The sequence below is a fragment of the Notechis scutatus genome, chromosome 4 (genome assembly GCF_049901735.1).
Source record: "Notechis scutatus isolate UNSWTSFEM ecotype Mainland chromosome 4, rNotScu1.2, whole genome shotgun sequence".
Taxonomy (NCBI): Eukaryota; Metazoa; Chordata; class Lepidosauria; order Squamata; family Elapidae; genus Notechis; species Notechis scutatus.
The window spans coordinates 157785305-157806085 of record NC_142012.1 but is presented as its reverse complement, the minus strand read 5'-3'; the positions used below and the strand labels follow the sequence as shown (position 1 = coordinate 157806085).

At 39.2% G+C, this 20781-nt stretch overlaps 1 protein-coding gene across 2 annotated transcripts; it reads right to left on the bottom strand.

Moving 5' to 3' along the window:
* Positions 1 to 1779: 1779 nt before the first annotated feature.
* Positions 1780 to 18889, bottom strand: ACTL6A (actin like 6A). 2 transcript variants are annotated; one of them, XM_087965387.1, is made up of 14 exons: positions 18508 to 18889; positions 16867 to 16943; positions 15911 to 16085; positions 13982 to 14082; positions 13156 to 13253; positions 10695 to 10789; positions 9408 to 9514; positions 8496 to 8585; positions 7662 to 7723; positions 6634 to 6748; positions 6275 to 6355; positions 4952 to 5047; positions 3740 to 3826; positions 1780 to 2259 (listed from the first exon to the last, which is right to left on the bottom strand). In XM_087965387.1, exons 3-14 carry the CDS (start codon positions 16029 to 16031, stop codon positions 2179 to 2181), a joined length of 1134 nt encoding a protein of 377 aa, XP_087821513.1. In that variant the 5' UTR covers positions 16032 to 16085; positions 16867 to 16943; positions 18508 to 18889; the 3' UTR covers positions 1780 to 2178. The 2 variants fall into 2 exon arrangements, with proteins under 2 accessions (XP_087821513.1, XP_026522533.1); XM_026666748.2 differs by having other exon boundaries at positions 18733 to 18889.
* Positions 18890 to 20781: the final 1892 nt, after the last annotated feature.

Sequence of the window (20781 nt, the reverse complement as noted above, 5' to 3'; positions counted from 1 at the left end):
GCTTTCCGGAACAAGAGTTCAATTAAACTGCAAATAAAACGTGCCATATATATAAATAAGCTTTATTTGCAGTTTATTTAAACCTGTTCCAGAAAGCCACTTGCCTTTTTAATTACACAAAAGATTCTTAGTAAAGGGAATATTCCAATTTCTATTTTGTTTGAGGGTCTAGTCCAAGGGTGTCCCATCATGGCAATTTTATATATCACATCATTTGCCTTTTAATGATATATATAGGGAGGGGTATGTGTGTGTGTAAGATTAAATGTTTTGATCTATTAAGTATACAGTAGTAGTGCATCCTTTATTCATTTTACTTTAGGATTTTTATTCAGCCTTTGTTTTTATTACTAACTCAAGGCAGCAAACATAGGTGATACTCCTTCCACCTCCTATTTTCCCCACAACCATCCTGTGAGGTAACTTAAACTGAGAGAACAGGGCTGGCAGTAAATATGTATATAAGGTCAAACTTCAATTTGCCCAGTGAAGATGCTTGTCCCCAGGATTGTACCATTAATAACTGCATTTGAAGTACCATATTATGCTAAGTCAGAACCAATTAAGCTGTATTTTTTTATATTCACATGACCCAACTCGCTGTCTGAAAACCCCAATGCTTTGCAGTGAACATTGTAACGAATAATATAGACCTGAAACTAACATGCCAAATATTAACGCAGTTGTGCTCAAACAGTAAAATGGTGTAAATGATTTAAAGTTATAAATGACACACATGTCCACATCCAAAATGAGCAAATAGATGAATTGCTGTACCTTGGTAAAAAGTTAACTAAACAAGAAAAAGTGGATGATGCCATTTTAGAGTAAGGTGACACAAAACATGTGGTTTTATTCAAGAAATGAATGTTTGTTGAAAGCATACTAGAAGTGCGAGTTCTGTATATCATAGATAAGTTGAATGCAGTGGTATTGGATACTTAAATAAGTCTGATAACAGATGCATAAAGAGTGAATAGTGCTAAATATAGACTGAACAAGAAAGTAACCAATAAGAAAGAGGCACACTGAGGCACAAACTAAAAAAAAAAAAGATGATAAATCACAAAACAAAAACATGAGATGTGAGAAAGCACAAGGCTGAAACGGCCTTGGATGAAGTTCACCTAAAAAAGACCTTTAAAGACTGCATACAAAATGATGTAGGAGTGTATTACAAAGGTTGATGAAAAATTGAGGCATTTTGTAAATGGTATTGTTGTAAACCAGTAAATTAATCTCTTACCTCAAGACTTCAATTTATTATTTCCTACCCCCTTTCAGTATTCTGTAAAATATTGTTAAAGGTATGTATGTACAATAGGACTTGGCGTATTGTGCATTCCTGCTCAGTTGTTACTTAATAACCCAAGATGCAAAACTACTACTTCTGAATGGCATGTTGGCACCAAGATAAACTCAGATTTTATTCGTGTTCATCTTGGTGACATTTGGAGATTTCTGGAATCCACTCTGACCCTATAATTCAGCTGATTCTCTAATACACTATGAATAAATAAGCCAGGGTCTAGAACATGTTTGGGCATTGGATCACTGTCATTATCAAGATAATTACACTAGTAAAGATTCCAGTGTCGTTGTCCTGTAGTTAATCTCAAGTTGACTGTTCCATTAACTAAGAATAATTATCTTAGCTGCTGATACATATATACCTTCAGGATATAGAAAATGTAATACGGACATAAAAACATAAACGTAAAACATCAAAACCCAAAAACCTTTACTTGAATATATGATGTAAAATAAAGGAGCCCGAAAGCCAAACTAGAGAAATTTATTAATGCTAGCACAAGGAAGACTAATCTGTAAGCAGATACATTTCTTCTTTTTTTCATCTTTATCCAAAGGCAAGAAATTATAACCATAATTTATAGATCAGTCTCTGGGAGAATTTCTTTTTGCAGAAAATAGATATTTATACAAAATTATTCTTCAAAAAGTTTGTATAAAAGTTATTGCATTTACGATGGATGAAAGCATCCATGTGCTTGCGACAGGACAAGTTTGGCTTTTTCGAATATTTTTTTTTTAAACTTGAAAATCAGGATGCACAAAAAGTATACACTTCCTACAAAAGAGACAATTCCTGAGTGTACTAAAGCTATAAAAAAAAATTAGAAACCACAGGAAGGCAGATTCTTTCAAAGTTGAGGGGGTTTATGGGCACTTTCTTTCTACACATTGCTTTCCCCCTTCTTCGTACTCCTGCTTAGAAATCCACATCTGCTGGAAGGTACCCTACAAAAAAAAAAAAATCAGAAACATAACCATCTCACAATATATATTGGTGGCGCACAGAAACCAAGTTACGCACAACCTGCCTTATGAGATTATACTACTGTCCTTGCTTTCTCGGTTCCCCTTCAAGTTCCCCAAAACTTTACTGCAGCGTTTTCTTGGCTTTCATCCCTCTCCATGCCTAGTATGGATTGTACAGGTAGTCCTCAACTTCACGACTGTAATGGAGCCTGCCTATTATGAAACCAAATCGCAACGAATGTTAAGCGAGGTGCCCGTGTGATTGTCTCATTTAGCAATCCAACCTCAGCTCTCCCTGATCCAGTCATTAAGTACTTCCCTCAATGATCCCACCTGTGATGACCCAGGGTGGGATACAAAACAAACACAGTCACAGAAAACAGGTGAAGCCCCTTTTATTCCTTCACTTTGCTTTCAAGCTCCGAATATCTTTGACCCCAAGACAAAAAAAATCCCACAAAGTTACACGAAGAAGGAAAAAAAGCAACACAAACCAGGCAAGATAAGGGGTGGAGGTTGTCCACAGATAACACACACTAGGAAGGATGCCAAACTCGGAGAGGAACTATAGAGATATTTACGCAATTTGTTTCCAGCGTTTGCCAGTACGCAGGTCCAAATTCTTATTCAGTTGTCATACCTGCAGCCCATGAAGAGGATCAAGGCCCTCTCCTCCCGAGTAGACCACATCTCTCCCTAATCCTCTCCTCCTTGCGTGCCCTAGGATGGATAGGGGATGAGCCTGGGTCCTCCTGACTGCCCAGCCAGCCTCTGCCCTTCCCCAGCCTCCTCAACAACCTCCAGAGCCACCCTTCCACTCCCTGTCGGCTGTTCCTCCTCTCCCTCAGAGTCAGTCTCCACCAGGGGCATGACACCACCTTTGCTCTTCCAGATGTGGTCATTAAATGGAGCACAGGGTGCTTTGGGTGGGGGACTGATGCCTACCCCATCCCCAAGGCACTCCCTTCTCTGCTACATTATTACAGATATTCCTCAATTTACAACTGTAATTGAGCCCAGAATTACGATTGTAAGTCACGCCAATGATTAAGCCGGTAACCACGCCTGATTTTACCCCCTTTTTTGCAGCAGTTGTTAACAAATCCATTGTCCACAATGGGCTTTTTTCCCCCCCATAAACCCGTTTCCAGCAAAAAAACAAAAAACAAACCATAAATCCCAGTCACGTGACTGCTGGATGCTGCAAATATCTGTTAATGCAGCCTAGTTGCCAAGTGCTCAAAATGCGATCTCGTGATTGCAAAAGGGGCACAGCTAGCATAACTTTGAATTCTGGCCATAAATAGCCTTGTGGAGCTCTGTTGTAACCCGAGTCACTAAGCGACCAGTCATAAGTCAAGGACTACCTATACATACAAAATTCGATGCTTTTTCCCTTTCTCTCTCAGTCACATACCCTCCTTTTTAGGAAGCATCAGCAGCCAGATAATTTACTAACCAAAGAAGCCAAAATGGAACCACCAATCCAGGAACTAAACCTTCGCTCCACCGTTGTATTGTTTGCTATTAACTTCAACCGCATGCTCTGAAATCAGAAAAGAGATTGACGGTGATTGTGCGTTGGGAGCAGGCTTCCCAATTGACAACTGGTAATAATATTTGCTTATATTCTGCATTGTAGAATATATACATAGACCAAGACAGCTCAAATCATATCTCAATAATTCAACCCAGATTATTGCTTTATGTTAGAAGGGACACAGCCCGCTTTGATTCTTAATATCCGAAGGTTGCATCCTAGAAACTGAATAGCAAAATGAGTGATTTTCAGTTGTGCTATACCCTCCATATAAAGATAAAATAAAAGTGAGAGGCCTCGGGGGCGAGAGGAGGGGGAGGAGAGACTAATGGTTTCATTCCCATCTTATTTCTGACCTCCCCAAAGAAATGTTATTGTGCATTTTGCTGTTGAATTTTGGCAGCATTTTTAAAAACCCAGGAAGGGTGTGGGAAGTAGCCACACCCTCCTGTAATGTCACCATCAAGCTATGCCTGGAAAATCTTAATCCCATTCCACATCCCTGAATCCTACACTGGCCAACAAAAACTAGACATTCCTGTCATAAACAATTAGGGAAAGAAAAATGATGAAGTTCTTTCCTCAGTAAGTGCCTCTCACATGTTGGGACTACACATCCCAGAATTCCTTATCATTCAAGGATTATAGTCCCATCTTATCTGGGGATTATTGACCAATGAGAAGTCTATCTAGAACTTCATAAACTCAAATTATATAGTAAGTTAACTATCCTGTTGCTTTAACACGGATCAGTAAAACTGCTTGAGGAACATCTAAAGAATGTGCTGTCGTGTTATTGTTCACTTCAGAAGCAGTTACCACTTCCCAATACAGCCTTTGAAACCACATAATGTTGCACTTTCGCAGGAAATTTAAACCCAGATGAGGCAAAAATAGGAGAGATTCATCAAAATCTAAAGCCCACACTTGCTAAAACACACAGAGCTATTCTTTGGACCACGGCTATTAACATGGTTATCTTCAATAATGAACACAAACCAGAATCTTCTGTATCTCTATAGATGGTGGGTTTTAATTTTTTTTAAAGCAAAATAGGTAGTTCCCAACATTTTTCAAATATGCCAATATAGAGAACTGATTGTAAATGTACTTATTAAATGACACACTTACTGGAGGGGTTTTCTGAGATAGTTCTCTATTCAGTCGGTCTGTAAAACTCTGTAGTAGTGTATTTCCGCCTGCTACAATCACACTACCATAGAGGCCCTGGAAAAGGAAAGCAAGACACATAAATTACTGGACATGTAACTTTCTTTAATCTGCTTTTTGGTAGAGAGAAAAGACTACAAAACTTACACAGTATTTGAAAGCAAATCACATCCTCTTGTATTACTTATTAAATAGGGCAAGGAGGTAAAAATTCAATTTTCACTAACAAATGTAAAACTTGGGAGTATTTCTTGTGCAAAAGAGAATATATAAGTTTTAATAAAAGTTTTCCACAATATAAAGAACATTTAAAATTCCATACTAATTAATATTTTGGAAACTTGAATCTATAATTCAGTAAACAAGCAACACAATTTGGATTCTTCATCAAGTTTGCACATTTGAGGCACAACTGTGGAGTCTGTGCTGAAAAACTAAAACAGCCCAACTCTGAAAAACACATCCCAGACTGGATTTCCCAAAGTCAAGCTCTTGTGGTCGTGCTTCTGGTCTCACAAATATTTACAGTGCAATCTCAGGGTTTATTTATTTTTTCTTCGATTCAATTGTGTCCAATTCTCAGAGAGTGCCTGCACAAGACCCCACAGTTTCCTTGGCACAGTTTCAATTGTTTGATGTCCCTCTTTGTATCGGTTTCAATGTTATCAAGCCAATGTATTCTTTGCTTGCCCCTTCTTCTCTTTATAAACAGCCTACTAGCCGTACATAAGGATAATTTTGGAATTTGGCCTAATCCAACCTGGTTCTTCTTAGCATTTAGCTAAGAGTATTCAGCATCACCCTCAAAGCCATGGTGGTGCAATGGTTAAAATGCAGTTATTGCAGACTGCCCACTGCCTAGAGTTTGATCCTGACCGGCTGAAGGTTGACTCAGCCTTCCATCCTTCCGAGTTTGGAAAAAGGAGGATCTAGATTGTTGGGGGCAATATGCTGACACTGTAAACTGCCCAGAGACTGCTATAAAGCACTATGAAGAGGTATATAAGTCTAAGTGCCAGTGCTATTCCTATTGTTACCATTGACACAAGAACTGAACCATCGCCATCCAATCTGCAACCTTTGAGCTACATCTGGGCATACCCGAAAAATACACCTGAACTATATTGCTTGTTGGCCTTTTGGCTAAGATCAAACGTAAAAACACAACTGGCTTTCAGGTAGCTCTGAACAGCGCAGATTCCTGCATCACAGCATAGTTGTTGCTGCCATTCCAAATTTTAATCAAGAAAAATAAACCTTCCATTGTGCCGAGTTAATACCTACCGGCCGAATGTCTATATCGCACATTCCAACACTAGTGGTGACCACATGACTCACACCAAGCATTGTATTGCCAGATAAGCCCTAGAAAAGAGAAAGAATGTCTAGAATTAGTTTTGGTCACACCAGAGACAGAATTGGTAAGAACACCTTGAGTCTTTTTTTCAAAGAGGGCCCAAATCATCTAGGGGAAAAAAATCATGAAATGAGAAGCTCCATCTGATAATTCTAGTAAGTAGGAAAAAGGTACATGCAGCACAGAATCTCTTATTTCTCCTTGTTATGACATAATGTATGACTAAAACTGCCCATTGAACAGATACACAAAGGATCCATTTCCATTCCATCTTGCTTAGTTTTACCTTTACATTTGAAGGGTCAAACAAGCCTTCAGGAATTTTTAACCGCTCAGCGCCAAAATCACAATTGTAGCCATTGGGGAATTCATAGTGTACGGTTGGCATTTGCGCAGCCACCCTGGAGGTGAAAATCAGACATTTTCAGATGACATTCAGTGAACAAGCATTTCTTTTCCTGTTTTTATAAAAGAAGTTACTTTTCAAGAAATCTCAGAAGCAGCAATTTAATAACAGTGGAAGAGTCTTGTGAAAACTCAATATTTTCCAGATGTTTGAACAAATATCCCATAAGCCCTTGTCAGCACAGAAGTTCACATGAATTAGGAGAGCTATAATTAATATCCAAGAAAGTTCCTAATTCTCCATTTCTGGTATAAAGCTAAGCACAGAAAGGGTTTTGTAATGTTTTTAAAGCAGATCACATTTTGCACTTTCCGTATCTAAAAATAAGCTTTATCTGGGTTGTCTTCAGAATCCAGGAATATTATTGCTACAATCAGATGCTAACGGTGGCATCCCAATCCCAACTCCCAAGAATAGACATTACATACACCCAATTTCACCCTGCTTATAGAGGATTTTAAGAGAGAAAATGGTGGGGTTAGGTAAAGGGGCCAAAAGGAGAACCGGGCCTCCAATGTAACATTTATGCTTATTATTTAGCATATGATGAGGACATGACGGAAGGGAAGTCCATGTAATTATAAGTAAAACTTCTGTGGGAGTTTGGCATGCATGTCCAATTCAGTTATCCAGGCAACAGCCTCTGGCGTTGCTTCATGCAGATCTTCTAGGTAACCAGAGACACGCACATTGTGCACAATCTTTTACAATACGTTTAATAGTTTGCATATCAGCACCACAATCACAGCAAGGGGAATCCTTCCATCCTCACTGATAGAGGGCAGTGGCACTTCTTCCAGTATCCCACCTGTTCAATTTCAATCAGACTGGAACCAGTTTACAGTTCAGATCGGAAGACAGTCTTGTGTCAGCCATCATAACATTCCCATAAATTAACAGAGACTTACTGCTCGTCATAAGCTGAATCAGAAACTTGTAGAACAGAAGCTTGAAAGTCCTGAATCACACACTATGGGAGGAGAAAAGATATTTTCACACAAGGATTTCTGATACATGTACTGCTATATATATATATATTTCCTTAAAAAAAAAGATAAAGGTAAAACAAAGGTCCGACTTAGACAACATGGACACCACATTCTTAACATCACTATTATATTAGGAAATCCAAGTAGGAGCATCCAAGTACAGGTCAGGAAATACTCCGTATCACCAAGTACCACAGTGGAAACGATATCCAAACATCTCTATTTCCCTGCACTTATTCGGAGATCTGCTTTAGGCTGAATTCCTGAACTCAGAAGAACAGTGAGCTTAACAGCCTAAATTTCTCTTTCTAATGCTACAAAGCTGTGGCCAAAAAGCCAAAAATGCAAGTCTCTTTAAGAAAGGCTATCAGGGCAGAAAACAATGGAATAAATCTGTAATATCAGAAATCAAAACATAAGGCTCTCTAGGAAGCCTAGAAGGACGCATGGATCAAGAGTTATGTCGTAAAATGCTACCTATAAGTAATGTTAATCATGTTATTAATTTCCTTTTTACTTTCCCACTGGTCTGCTTTTCTCCAGAAAAATCCAGAATGTGTTTATAATTTTTCATTACACCAACATTTACTAATAATGCAATTTACAGATTGCATGTGGTAAAGGAATCCTATTTAAATAATCAGAACCATGAGTCATACTGCAGTTCACTCGCTAAAGGAACCATTCATTGTAGAAATCAAAGGACAGACTTCTTATACATCCAAGCAAATTAACGCGATGACAAATACTTACATTACACATATAGTTGTGCCAAGATCTTGTGACCTGCGGTAATTTCTCTTTTCTTTTCCAGTTTGCTGGAGAACCCTCTCGAACTGCTTCCTGGAATATAAAATCAAGGTCATTCCAAAGGGTCACATTTAAATATATTATTCCATAGACGGCTTACAGAAGTTTATAAACCTAGGAATGTTGAGGATGAAGTACATAAAGTTTCATTTTAAGCCAAGAGAGACAACAGAACATCCCAGCCTGACTAAGTTAAAAGCTACTCACAGTTCAGCTCTTATCATTTATTATTGATAAATACATAACCAGCTCATGAAAAAGATTGTGGCTTTGCAAAACTGTACACCTGTAAACACTTTCTTTAGCACAATAACATCCCACTAGCTGGGTTCATGCTTCATGCATGAACTGTGGAATGGCTTATGTCAGGGACAAACTATGGGTACTTCAACTGTGGCTGAACTACAATTTCCAGCATCCATGACCAAAGTTAAAATATACTGGATAATGTAATTCAACCATAAATGAAGCATTACAAGTTCCTGGCATGTTTATAGCTTAATGTGCGAATCCAACCTGTGTTTCGGAATAGTGGCGTTCATTGGGAATTAAAATTCTTTCTTTAATGTGGATCCTCTGTGTATGACTCTATACCAGGGGTCCCCAAACTTGGCAACTTTAAGACTTGTGGACTTCAACTCCCAGAATTCTGGGAGCTGGTTCATAAGTCTTAAAGTTGCCAAGTTTGGAGACCTCTGCTCTAAACTATTTAAATCTAAGGCCAACCCTGATGGAATTTAACGTTGGGGAAACTATTGTTAAACCAGACGTTTTGTGAATGAAAAAGCAGCTTTTTGATTCACATTTACAAGAATGTGCAGCTTTCTTTCAATTCCTTTTAACACAGGATCTTACCTTCGATGCAATCATATAAGGTGGGATGATCTCAACGTTCATTTCTTGAAACAGTTCCCTGCACTGCATTGAAATGAAATCTCCAGCCAGAGGTGACTTCACAATGCCTAAATGCAGGGCACAAATGGAATCAAAAGATTTAATACTCTGCCACCACTCACATTTTACATAGAAACTTGTTTTGCCAACAAACTCATGTTTCCTTAACACCAGAGTAACAAGCTTTTGTGTCCTCATGGGCCACTGAGTTCTCAGAAACTGTATTTTTCTGCACAAGAGCAAAAGGGAAAATGACAAAATCTTTTTTTGTAAAAGCCAAAGATACTTCAAGAGAAACCATATAAACTTTTAATGTCTCATATATTCATTACATTTGGCTGGCCTTCTTAGGGGTTATAAAATTATTTCCTCAATTATTCATGATTCCCTTTTAAACAGAAATTAGAGTCCAATATGGCCCTCAATATCCCAGCAAAACAATCTAATCCAGCTTTATTACTGCTATTTGTCCTCAGCACCTATTACTTAGACATATGCTGATTATTAATGCAGAGGGTTTTATTTATCTAACTCCAAGTCTTTCAGTCTTTGGATAACAATGCAAAGTTAGTTTTTCTTCTAGTTTTATTTTGCTATATTCTGACTACTTCTCATTCTTCTAACGGATTAGAGTTTTGCAATATATTAGAAAGAGATGCTTTGCAAAGCGGCTAGTGTGGAAGGAAGACATCTCTTTGAATGTAAAAGCAGATGCATTTTTTTCAAATTCAACAGTTGTTTTGAAAACAGGCCCAGCTATTTGCTCACATATACACATTTTTGTTTTCAAATAATATTTATATACCACCTTTATTATTTTATGAATAACTCAAGGAAGCAAACATATCTAACACATCTTCCTATTTTCCCTGCAACAACAACTCTGTGAGGTGAATTCAGCTGAGAATGACTGGCCCAAGATCACCCAGCTGGCTTTCATGGCTTAAGGCAGGACTTGAACTCACAATCCCTTGCTTTCCAGCCTGATGCCTTAACCACTAGAGCAAACTGGCTCTCATATATTGTATATAATATAAATAAATGCATTTTAAATAACTATTTTCTGATTTATCCAGAACATCATCTCATGACCATTAAACATGCACTCTATTGATGGTCATCGTAATGCTTTTCAGAAATAAGTTTTATTTACTTCATTTTGTTTGGTACAAACTAACCCTGTCATTTGTGTGTGTCGAGTCTTACTACATAGCAGGATAGCTCAGATCAGGCTGGAAGATTTCTCACCTTGCTGAAGCACGTACCCATCATGGACTGGAATCGCAGTTGTGTGTGTTGCTCCACTATCTAAGATCAACCCAGTAGATCTGCCATTCGCAAAGCTAGTTGCAGAGTCAAGGAAGACAACAGAATTTTGGCACAGGAGCAGCATATTCATCATGGTTTGTTTGGCTTTTACATATTGCACGAATTTATATCTTATGATATTAGGTTAATCCTTAACATACAATCATAATGGAGCCCGCAATTTCAATAATAAGCTGTGATGGTTGAAAAGCAAGCCATCAAATGACCGCAAGGCCTATTTGTGTGAGAACTTAGATCTTAGAGAACTAAACTGGCAGTAAATTATATCCGCTGTTGCCGTCGTCATCATCATCATCATCCTAGCCATAATCTATCCACTGGAGGATGAAGTGAGAACAATCAATCTATGGAACAGAAGTTCCCTTCGGAAGTTGTGGGAGCTTCATCACTGGAGGCTTTCAAGAAGAGATTGGACTGCCATTTGTCAGAAATGGTGTAGGGCAGAGGTGGGCAACTATGGCCCCTTGTATGACTTGGGACTTCAACTCCCAAAATTCCTGAGCTAGCATGGCTTGCTCAGGAATTCTGGGAGTTGAAGTCCATAATTCATAAAGGGCCATAGTTGCCCACCCGTGGTGTAGGGTCTCCTGCTTGTGCCTTGGGGGGGGGGTCCAAACAATACGGTCCTGAGCTTTCTTTTGCCAACTGGGCCAATATTTGTTGACATTGTCAATCCATCTTGTTTTAGGTCTCTTTTGTGGACACTTTGTATCAAGTGGGATCCATTCTATGACTGACTTGATCCACCTGCCATCAATTCTTCTTCCTAAGTGACCAGCCCATTTCTATTTCAATTCCTTTACTCTCTTGATGACATCATATACTTTTGTTTGTTCTATAATCCATGCGCAGATCGTTCAATTTTGTCTTGTAATGCTCAGCATGTGTATTTCCATAGGGAAGTAAGTCACTCAATACTGGTTCTCAAGTATACTTGCACAGGACTAAGATTCAGAACTGCTTGAAAGGTTGCCAGGCCAAAGTTCATATTAACTTCATTTTTACTGACAGAGTGGACTGTCAATCAATTTACTTTCCAGACAAAATCTCATTTATTGACATTTCTCTTGCAATTGGTGTTCTTCACATGAATTAAGATTCTACACAGGTAGTCCTCAACTTACAACCATAATTGAGCCCAACATTTCTGTTGCTAAGCAGAAATGTAAGCAGTTACTAAACAGTTAACTGAGTTTTGCCCATTTTCATCTTTCTTGCTGAAGTTGTTAAGTGGATCACTGAAATTGTTACGTTACTAACACAGTTAGTTGCTAAATGTATCTGGCTTCCCCATTGACTTTGCTTGTCAGAAGGTTGCAAAAGGTGATCACATGACCCCAGGACACTGCAATTGTGGACCAGTTGCCGAGCATCTGAATATTGATCATGTGACCATGGGGATGTTGCAACGATCATAAATGTGAAAAATAAGTCATCACTTTTTTCAGTGCTGTTGTAACTTTTAACAGTCAGTAAACAAATGGTTAATCTCCTATCTCCTGTAATCCCCTGCTAGCATAACCCCATCAATGGAGGCCACCAGCCTAGAAAAGTTTGATTTTTAAATAAAATATACGAATGTGTCATGCCCCTGTTAGAATTTGACTCCAGAGGGACAGGAGGAACACCCGACAGGGAGTGGGAGTGTGGCTCCGGAGGTTGTGGAGGAAACTGGGGAAGGGCACAGGCCAGCTGGGCATTCAGAGGAAGACCCAGGTCCATTCCCTCTTCATCCTAGGGCGCGCAGGGAGGAGCGGATAAGGGAGAAACATGAATGGTGTGGTCTACGGGGGAGGAAAGGGCCTTGATCCCCTTCATGGGCTGCAGCTGTGAGGATCGTTTAAAAGGACAAATTGTGCATGGGCCAGTGCTGGAAGCAAAGCATGAAAATATTTCTAGTCTGTCAGTTCTTATCTGAGTTCTGGCGTCCTTCCCAATGTGTGTATTTCAATATCTGTGGATGTCTTCAAGACATTATCCTGCCTTTTCTCATTAATTCTTCAGTGTGGTTTGTGTTGTTTTTTTTCTATTTATAATTTATACGTATTTTGAGTTTGAACAGAAGTTCTTCCTTTTTGCAACTGTTTGTGGGGTTTTTTTCTCCAGTCAATGGTAATTGGACCTTTAAAGCCAAGTTGAAGGAATTAAAGGGACTTCACCTGTTTTTGTGACTTTGTTGCTTTTGTATCCCACCCTGGGTCATAACAGAATGTAACAAGCATCCAGTTTTTATATCAAAAAATTAAGTATGATCTCCCTACATAAATCATGCACAGCAATAGGGTCTTCATTAAACAATTATTTTAAAAAAATTATAATTGTTTCCTGAAAATAGCATAGTATGATGATGCTCACTTATTCATCAACATTTGTAGGATACGCTGTGAGTACTGCAGTTTTGCATAGGAAGAACGCAGGGATATTATAATGTTCAAACATTAATTCTGTCAGTTTCTCACGCTTTGCTCTAATGTTCCACTAGAAAAGCACAGAGAAAATAATTAAAATTCAAAATTATTATTTATGACTCAAGAAGCACAAGACTGACATTTTTCTATTCTTTCCTACCAATTTCTTGAAAACTGATTTACCAGATTTATAAATTTCTGTCAGACTAAAGTAAAGTACTCCCTCAATCACAGAATATACAACTATTTTATGTATTGCCACAGAATCATGACTCTTTTATAAATATAATTTGCAGAACTTCCAAGAAAACTATCTCATACTATAAATACAGAGACATATCCATTCTACACTTTTGGGGAATGCGCAAAGAAAAAAAATATTAAAATATATAATTTTCTATAAAAGTTCAAAAACAATTACCTGGAAATTAATGAACTGCAAGTAGACAAAGTGACAAGATTTAATTATTTGGAGATAATTTTTCAGACTGTTATATATAATATAAAAGTACTGGGAATGTCTGAAAAAGTATCATATCACTTCTTCGTATTAGATGAAGCTCATAAATCCCAGCTGCAATTCAACTACACATTACATGCTCAAATCTTATATGGAGCTGAACTTGAACCCTGAAGGCTTCATGTTAAGAATTTTTAAGACCTTCCTGGTCAAAACTTCTGGGGGGAAAAACACGGTTTGATGTAAGCACACAGCCAAGTATTCTAGTTAAACAGTCAGATATTTAGGTAAGAAACTTGTTGGGCTGTTTGAAAGAAATAAAACCAATTTTTACTCACTGGTGCTTCAGACATTAGAACAGGATGTAATGAAGCTTCAGATTTAATGTGCATCTTATAGGTATGATCTAGGATGGCTTGGAAACTATCCCAATCTTCAACTGTAAGACATAAAGTGAATGCTGCTTTTGTTGGTGGAATGCAAACTTTGTTGCATGCGTGTTATTAATAAAAGATTCAGGACTGACAATATATAATAAAAGCTCAAAAAATGAGCCACCTAAGAGAGCAAAATTAGTAACAGTTTTGGATCATCAATATATCATTCCACAATGAATGAAAAAAAATAGCATATTAGGTTTGCTTTTACTATGATAAAGATAGCACATATCATGAGTACTTTTAACAATGGTTCAATGAATATACCCAGATGGATGAGTTCCTATATCACAAGAAGGTAATATCGACCCGGGACCATAACTGACCCCAGAAAGTATAGCTATCACTGGGATTGAGTCACTATGTGACAGTGTCTGATTTTAAAACCTTTTTTGCTGCAATCATTAAGCTACCACTTTTCTTCAATGGGCATGTTCTGCTGGAAATTGGAAGTAAACACCAGAAACCTATGACCACCAGTCCTATGACCATGGGGCACTGCAAATGGCCATAAATGCTAGCTCGTTGCCAGGCACCCAAACTGCAATCACATGACTGCCAGGGGTAGGCATTCAAACTCCAGAACTGAGTCTTAAGTAGTTCTGGGGAGGTCTGTTGCAACCTTGGTCCCTAAGGGACCAGTCATTAAATGAGGATTACCTGGATCAAACAAAGGATGTTATGACTAATGAAACATATAACCTCAACCAGTATCTGAACAGCAGTTATGAAGTAGTAGCAAGCAAGGTATGAAAAATGTAAGTATTCAATATGCCTCAGGCATAGTCTACTAGTTTCCATATTGGTGAAATCTCACTGGCATCTATTTGGAGGGAGAATGTAATTGGACAAGTCGAACTATGCTTTCAGAAGGCATTTAAGATTTTATCCAGGTTAGGATTGGATAAAAGCATGATTCAACACGTATCTCTGAACAAGGAGAATAACCACAGGATAGAACAAACTATACAAGAGTTTTTCTCCAGACTGTTGATATTTAATTACCGGTAGTTACATCTTCTGTATAGCAATTCATTAAAAAAAATCACAAGATTTCCTTGGAAATCTTTATTTCAGACTAAGTCTATATAATAAATAAAATAAGAAAAAGGAAATATACAAGGATATGTGTAGTCCTCGACTTATGACCACAACTGAGCCCAAAATGTCTGTGAGACGTTTGTTGAGTTTTGTCCCATTTTACAACCTTTCTTGACATAGTTGTTAAGTGAACCACTGAAGTTGATAAGTTAATACCTGGTTATTAAGGGAATCTAGCTTCCCCATTGCCTTTGCTTATCAGAAGGTTGGGACACAGCAATGGTCATAACTATGAACCAATTGCCAAGCATCCAAATTTTGATCAGATGATCATGGGGATGCTGAAAAAGTCACAACTGAGGAAAAACGGTCCTAAGTCACTTTATTCAGTGCTGTTGTAACTTTGAATGGTCACTAAACGAACTGTTGTAAGTCGAGGACTACCTGTACTATGGCATGCTATTAGCAATCTTGGCTTGAAATAGCCCACTTTTTTTTTCAACTTCCGCCACCACCACATATCTTCTTCCAAGTAAGACAAAATCTATTTTTCAGAAATACTGAGGTAAGACAAAATCTATTTTTCAGAAATACTGAGGTAAGACAAAATCTATTTTTCAGAAATACTGAGGTAAGACAAAATCTATTTTTCAGAGATACTGAGGTAAGACAAAATCTATTTTTCAGAAATACTGAGGTAAGACAAAATCTATTTTTCAGAGATACTGAGGTACCACAAAATAGCAACCAGAATTTAAAATCAAAAGGAGGAAATGCAGAACATCATACTCATTCCATTTTTCAAAGGTGAAATGGCTTCCATGTTCTCCCTAGGAACTCTCAAGGCATTTGTGTCTATGTAGTATGATGGCCCTCCTTGCTTGCTTTTATCACCGTCGATCTCCATCATGGAGCTTCCGTCATCTCGGTCCAAGACCACCCCAATGGCAGTAGGGAAGTCCACCTACAATGAACAGTATGGAGAACAAACATCCAAGATTATACAATAACCACCTGATGTATATTATTTTAACTAGCCTGGATGTTACAAAAAGGAGTGATCATGCAGCAGGATCCCTCATTTCCATAGCCTTCTCCTGCCATCAAAGATCAAGATGCAGTTGACCAAATGTCTTTGGAAATGTTTTTGCTGTTGCAATAAGTCGGTTATTACCTAGGGAGTTGTATACATAAAGATTGAGATCCAAGAGAAGAATTTGTAGGGATATGATCTTAAGAAGGCAAAGCTACAGTGATATGAGAAGCGAAAGGTAATCTTTCCTGGGAAATAATTATTTCTAATATTTATAGGCTGCCCGATCTGTTACAAATGTAGGAAGTTTCCAAAATACAATAATAAAACACAGAACTTATCATCTAAAAGAAATCCTGGAGAATATTATCAGTTAATATATTAACGTATCCACCAGGGACCTTGTTTAATTGATGAGACCCAGAGCATGCCAAATTAATCAAGCAGGTATGAGAAATAAACACATAACTAATGTTTCATGTATTACTGGACCACAATTGCTCAGGCAGTGTTCCATTGTTCATTATACAGAGCAGTGTCTGTCAGCCTCAGCAATTTTAAGATGTGTGGACCTCAACTCCCAGAATTCCCCAGCCAATATGGGAATAGGGAACATTCTGAGAACTAAAACACTCATATAGAGCTTTGCTTTAGTATATTACTAAATCATGAGGGTTCCTGGCTTAATCTACCACTTAACTTTCATCCTTACCTTTGGGCAATCTTCTCCAGCATAGCCAGCTCGTACTGTGCAGGAGCCAATATCAAACACCAGAGCACCAACTTCATCTGCAAACAGAGAGGCATTATTTGAATTTATTTAAATTCAGCACAAAAGCACTACCTTGCTTTTACTGACCAAATGCTCAAATTCTCCATTCAGAAGACATAAAAATATCTATTGCCATTCATCATACTCCTGAATGAATGAGTTTCTTATATGTACCAGTATACAAGTAAATGTAGTGAAGAATTACACATAGCCATGCTATGAGATAGCCTTTACAGGTAGTCCTTGACTTATGACCATCACTGAGCCCAAAATTTCTGTTTGTCAAATGAGACATTTCTTAAGTGAGTTTTGCTCCATTTTACAACCTTTCTTGCCACAGTTGTTAAGTGAATCACTGCAATTGATAAGTTAGTAAGCTGGCTGTTAAGTGAATCTGGCTTCCCCATTGACTTTGCTTGCCAGAAGGTTGAAAAAAGTGATCACGTGACATTGGGATACAGCAACGGTTGTAAGTATGAACCAGTTGTCACGCATCTGAATTTTGATCACATGATCATGGGGATGCGGCAAAGGTCATAACTGTGAAAAATGGTCATAAGTCACTTTTTTCAGTGCCATTGTAACTTTGAACAGTCACTAAAGGAACTGTTGCATACCTGTATTGTCACTTCTTTCTGTGAACACACTGTCACATATTAAAAATTAAAATTCTGATGCCCATTCTCAAAAGAGTGTGTGTGTGTGTGTGTGTGTGTGTATGGAGATGGATGGATAGATGGACAGATAAGACAGATACGCAGACATAGACAAATAGATCTGTATCCATACATGCACATATACATACGATACTGTGTGTGTGTGTGTGTGGTGTGTAGACAGATGGACGGACGGACAGACTGACTGACAGATACGCAGACACAGACAGATAGATCTGTATCCATACATGCACATATACATACGATACTCTGTGTGTGTGTGTTTGTGTGTGTGTGTATGTGTAGACGGACGAACAGACTGACAGACAGATCGACAGACAGACACAGATAGATGGATCTGTATCCATACATGCACATATACATATGATAGTGTGTGTGTGTGTGTGTGTAGACGGACGGACGGACGGACAGAGACAGATAGATCTGTATCCATACATGCACATATACATGATACTCTGTGTGTGTGTGTGTGTGTGTATAAATATACACAGAGACATACAGACACATATAAACATATATTAATCACAGACGATTTAGATTTTAGAAATAACACAAATATAACTCATATATCAGTGACCCTCTCTTCGGAAATAAAACAATTCTGTCGATTTAACCCATTAACAGAGTTGGAAGGGACCTTGTAGGTCATCTAGTTCTACTACAATCCCCCCCCACCCGCCCAAGCAGGAGACCCTACGCCATTTCTGACAAACCGTCCCTCAGAACGGAACCAAAACAAACAAAAGATAAATATCACCATGTGCTTTTTAACCATTACATCACCCTCATGTCCTGAAATCTGGATGGAAGCCCGAGTAAGGGGTGTGTGTGTGTGTGTGTGTGTGTATACATACATATACATACACTATACACATACACACATACACACACATATATAGCTGACCATATCAGGATTAACCACCAGGATTCGTGCGCCAAGTGAGTCTCGGGGCAGCAAGGAGGGGAAGCCGGCGTCGGCGTCGTCCGGAGGCTCGGAAAGCCGGCAGGCAATTTGGCGAAGCGAGAAGCCCGAGGAGGTCGCTTGCGGGGCAGGTCACTCAGAAGCTCCGCCCTCCGCCGGCCCGCGTGAAAGAAAGGGCGGCCCCCTCCCGCCTAAAAGGCCGCTCACCTCCTCCGTAGACGCCGCCGCTCATGACGGCTCGAGCTCCCGCTTCGCCGGGAGCAGCTCCGACCTCCGAGCGTCTGAACTTCACCTCAGCTTCGCTCCTTCTTCTCGCTCTCTCACTCTTCTCTCCTTCTCTCGGCTCCCGGACGTCCCGCCTCCGTTTTGCCCTCGGCGAGCCAATAGAAAGCGACGTCGCGGAGGAGGCAGCCTATGGGAGAAGGGATAGAAATAGGCAAGCCAATCGCGGGGTCCTTTTCTCGGGCCGATTTGCTTGGGCTCGTTCGGGCCTCCTGATAGGTTGAGAAGGGTCCCGCGTGCGAGGGGGAAAAAGTCGGCTGCAACCGCCCGGGGGCGGAGCTAATGGGAGGGGGCGGGCGGGGTTGGTTCTGAGTATGCCTCTACTTGGGAGTAAGGCGTTCAAGGCACGATGTCGTGATTCTTTCTCTCTCTCCTGAGTGTTGGACTACAACTCCCGTCGCCCCACTTAGATATCTGTCGTGATGGGGATTGTAGTCCCAAACAAAGGCGCTCGCTAGTTTAGAGGAACTTTCAACCGCTCTTCTTCCAACGTGGTCTATGCCAGTAGAGTAGAGTAGAGTAGAGTAGAATAGAATAGAATAGAATAGAATAGAATAGAATAGAATAGAATAGAATAGAATAGAATAGAATTCTTTATTGGCCAAGTGTGATTGGACACACAAGGAATTTGTCTTGGTGCAAATGCTCTCAGTATACATAAAAGATAATTTGTCAAGAGTCAAGAATCATCAGGTACAACACTTAATGATACTCATAAGATACAATAAATAAGCAATCAAATCATACTAGGAAACAGGCAATAAAATCATTAGGATACAAGCAACAAGGTTACAGTCATACAGCCACAAGTGGGAGGAGGTGGGTGAAAGGAAGGATGGGAAGATTAATAGGAATAGTAATGCAGACTTAGTAAATATTGGGACAGTGTTGAGGGAATTATTTGTTTAGCAGAGTGATGGCGTTTGGGGAAAAACTGTTCTTGTGTCTAGTTGTTCTGGTGTGCAGTGCTCTATAGCATTGTTTTGAGGGTTATTTGTCAGCTGTAGCAACTTTAAAATAGATATGACTTTAATTCCCAGAATTCCCCTGGAAATGAAGAATTCTGGGAGCTGTGGTCCACCTGTCTTAAAATTGCTGAAGGGTTGAAAAATGCTAGTCTGTGCCCTTGTATGCCAGCAATGTGAGGTCAGGATTGTACCTGGGACATCCTTTGTGCAAAAGGATTAGTAGGCGCAAGACTGATAATCAGGACTCAAAAGACAAAGTGGGATCATGTTAGCGTCTCAGGGCAATCTGTACCAGTCTGTAGTGATAGTTTTGGAAAAATAATCAAAAAGCTAAAGGAGAGAAAGAGAAAAACACCACAGCAATCAACACCCAGATAAGCGGAGAATGAAACGAGGATTAATACCAGACCAGCAAGCAGTAAATAATATCCTTATCAAGGACTATCAACTCACAATCAAAAAGTAACCAGTTGCCTAATCAAGGAGCTACCAAGAAGAAAACTACTCACATCAACACTGACTGGACAAGCCACTGTATATAAAGAGAGAGCAAATCCCATTCTCTTGTAGCACTGAAGATATTACCTATTTGGATAATGAACATAGAACATAGAATAATAGAGTTAGAAGGGACCTTGGAGGTCTTCTAATCGAACCCCCTCCTCAAGCAGGGGAGCCTATACCATTTCAGATAAATGGCTGGAACAGAAGTTGCCCTCGGAAATTGTGGGAGCATCATCACTTGAGACTTTCAAGAAGAGGTTGGACTGCCAGTTGTCCGAAATGGTGTAGGGTCTCCTGCTTGGGCAGGTGGGTTGGACTAGATGACCTACAAGATCCATTCCAATTCTGATTATCTGTTACCTGTAGTCCAGTCTCTTTTTGAAAGCCTTCGGTGATGGATCACCCACAACTTTTGAAGGCAAGCTGTTCCTAATATTAGTTGATTGAAACTTCTGCAAGAAAACAATCAAGGTCAGAGAGCACCAAGGGCTCTAACAGTTCA